Source organism: Elephantulus edwardii, unplaced genomic scaffold, assembly GCF_000299155.1.
Source record: "Elephantulus edwardii isolate Elephantulus edwardi_28Jun2011 unplaced genomic scaffold, EleEdw1.0 scaffold00032, whole genome shotgun sequence".
Taxonomy (NCBI): Eukaryota; Metazoa; Chordata; class Mammalia; order Macroscelidea; family Macroscelididae; genus Elephantulus; species Elephantulus edwardii.
In genome coordinates this window covers 431868-435230 of record NW_006399782.1, presented here as the reverse complement: position 1 = coordinate 435230, position 3363 = coordinate 431868, and the positions used below count along the sequence as shown (strand labels likewise).

Here is a 3363-nt window from a genome sequence, read left to right as displayed (position 1 = left end):
TCTGCATAACACAGATTGTTAATAGATCTTCCACCAATCCTGATGCCACAATTCTCCTCATAGAGCCCCGCCTCTCAGATAATCTGCTCTGCATACAGGTTGAAAAGTTGTTCTCTAGCTAAGATAATTTCTGGAAGTCCAAAAGGATCTATTTCCCTTCACTTTCACCTGCACAGCTACATACTTCCTGTAAAGCTGACTCTACGCACCTGCAGGTATGAACAGAGTACAAGAGCCCAAATCCTGATCACCAACCAAAAGCATTTGTGATCAAGCCCCCACGTGAGTTCAGTTGAGGGGTGCTCGATCAACTCCAGAGTCCTAACTCTGCATAGTCAACATGATCTGAGTTTGCACAAAGTTCAAAGGTGTCTGTGGAATCCTAAAATGTTTGACGTGGAAGGCCCCTGACATCACATAGACTAAACCTTCCCTTTAATAGAATTTAGAGATTTTGGGCTGAAGGTGAGAGGCCGCTGAAAACACATCTAAACAAAGAGTGTTTTAGGAACAGAATGTGACTTGACATTCCACCACTGGACACACATCCAATTCACTGGATTCCCATTTGAATCACTCTCTTGCTGAAGTTGTTACTGGAAACAAGGCAGGTCTTTTTGCCCTGAATCCCCAGGAAAAGGCTCTCTTTCTGAAAGACAACAATGGTGAAGGATTTGCATGTCCTCTGAGAGCCGCAGCATTTTACTTCCCGGGTTTTTATCTCTACAGTATCTTGGAAGATGGTATGAAATTGAGAAGATCCCAACGACCTTTGAGAGCGGACGCTGCATCCAAGCCAACTACACGCTAAAGGAAAACGGAAACATCCAAGTGATAAACCAGGAGATCAGGTGAGTGACTGTGGTTTTAACTGTGGCACACAGCCCAGAACCAGCCTGCACAGCGCTGTCCCTGAGTGACTGATGGTGTGTGCACTTTCTGGGGACATGTTCACAGCAGGTCCTGAGCGCACTCAGGCTCAGGGGCAGGCAGGGCAGACTTAAATCCACTCTTTCACTTCCAAGACACTGACTGAGCACTTATGACTAAGGATGACAGGAGAAGAAAAGATGCCTTTGAGTTGTGGTGCTGGAGAAGAGTCTTAAACATACCATGGACTGCCAAGAAATCAAACAGGTCTGTCTTGCAGAGGGTGAAACCAAGTTTCTCCTTGGAGGCTAGGATTTTGCAGCTCCGTTTCACATATTCGGGGTATGTGGCCAGGAAAGACCAGTCCTTGGAGAAGGACATCATGCTTGGAAGGTTAGAGGGACAGCACAGGAGAGGAAGACCCCTGATGAGGTGGATTGATAGAGTAACTGGGGCAATGGAGGTTGTTGTGTCATAAATAGTGAGATTGGCTCAGGACAGGGCAGGCTTCAGAGCTGCTGTACATAGATAGGGTCACTAAAGGGAACAGGCAACTCGACAGCACATAACAACAACAAAGAGAAGCTCTTCTATAACATCTTCTAAAAGATGGGCACCCAGTCTTGAATATTTCCTGGAAAAGGGAACTTACTGCTTCAGAAAACTCTTCTGCCAAGCAAGAATTAATACATTCATAGTCACACTCTAAGGTCTGTGAGCTTATATCTACTGGAGCATATATTTCTATTACAGGAGATTTCTAACATTGATATTTGATCCAAAAATATAAACTTTTAAAAGTGAACATGAGGGAAGGGTGGGTAAAGGAAATGGGAAAGATCAGGTATGAAAAACAATGTCTATGAACTTCCTAAGTAAACCAGTATAAAAGAAAAAATTTATTTTTAAAAAAACCCCAAACAAACAACAATTAAAAAAGTGAACATGAGCCCCCAGTAAGAACTCTTACAAACCTCCAGTAAACAAAGATAACAACAATTAAAAAGTAACTAATATTTATTAAGCATTTCCAATGTGTATATACACATAAACATACCAACAGAGATGCACAAAGCTTACATACATAACAACAACATATATACACAACAAATATAAATATATATTTATATATCAGTCACATAAAGGAGTTCTGGTAGCATTACGTGTTACGCTGCTAACTGAAAGTCAGTGGTTTGAATCCACCAGCTGCTCCTCAGGAGAAATGCGGGCATTCTCCTCCAGTGAAGATTTATAGCTTCAGAAACCCAATGAAGGGCTGCTATGGGTAAGAATCAACTGAGGACAGTTGTTTTGTATTGCTGTTGTTATGTGCTGCCAAGTTGGAACCAACTCATAACTGACTCTCCAGTGTCTATAAATTGCACAAGAGAAGGAGGAGTTCCCTCCTGTGCAATTTAAAGCCTTTGAAAATCTACTGGAAGGGGGGACAGTTATGAGTCATTTCCATCACTACAGCATATAACAATGAGAAATCTCACTGGGAGAAATTGCTCATCTTTCTCCTGTAAAACAACCAATAGATTCAAGCCGTGTGCCTTTGGGTTGGCAGTACAACTCCTTACTGTTAGGCCACCAGAGCTCCCTGGTGGTGGTTGTTGTGGAGCATCGTCTAGTCTGAACTGACCCATACCTGACCCTCCAGTTGGCTTTCAGAGACAGTTAAACACATGGGAGGAGATTGCCCATCCTTCTCCAATGAAGCAGCAGTTGGCCTCGAACTGCCTGCCTTTGGGATTGCAACACTGCTTCTTGCCACTAGGGCACCAGATCTCCCTCTAGACCCCGCCAGGCCACCAGAACTTACACACACACACACACACACACCCTGTTGTTGTTGATGATGTTGTTAGGTGTCATTGAATCAACTCCAGCTCATAGATACCCTGTGTTCAATAGACCTTGCCCAATTTTGTGCCTTTCTCCCAAGCTCTGCCCTGCTGAAGCCATGCTTGCAGTTGCTGTGTCAGTCCGTCTCATTGAATCTTTCTATCTTGCCAAGCATGGTGTCTTTTTCCAGAGTCCAGCCCTTCTTGACAACATGCCCAAAGTATATGTGGTGAAAACTCAGTATCCTTGCTTCCAAGGAGCATTATGGCCACACTTCTTCCAAGAAAGATTTATTTATTCTTTCGGCAGTCCACAACATATTCAATAATACTCTTGGTCAACACTGGGGTTCAAAGACATCAATTATATTTAGTTCTTCTTTATTCATTGCTCAACTTTCACATGAATATAAAATCAATTCTAGATATCATGTCTTCGATTGGAGATCCTTGAGTTGACATTCTTGCTCTTTAGTGCTTTGAAGAGGTCCTTGACAGTAGACCGTTACTCCTTGAGTGTTGATTGTGGATACAAGTAAAACAAAATCCATAACTACTCCACTCTTTTCTCCATCCAATCTTAATCTTTATCTCCACCTATCACGAAGTAGCTTATGTTGTTGTTGTTGTTGTTGTTGTTGTTGTT

The 3363-nt window shown here is 42.7% G+C and overlaps 1 protein-coding gene across 1 annotated transcript in view; it reads left to right on the top strand.

The window, feature by feature from the left end:
* The window catches only part of APOD (apolipoprotein D), a 19508-nt gene that overhangs the window by 3146 nt on the left and 12999 nt on the right, over nt 1–3363 (top strand). The window contains exon 2 of the mRNA XM_006884283.1: nt 730–851. Coding sequence (XP_006884345.1) covers nt 730–851 — 122 coding nt within the window. The remainder of the gene's footprint in view (nt 1–729; nt 852–3363) is intronic.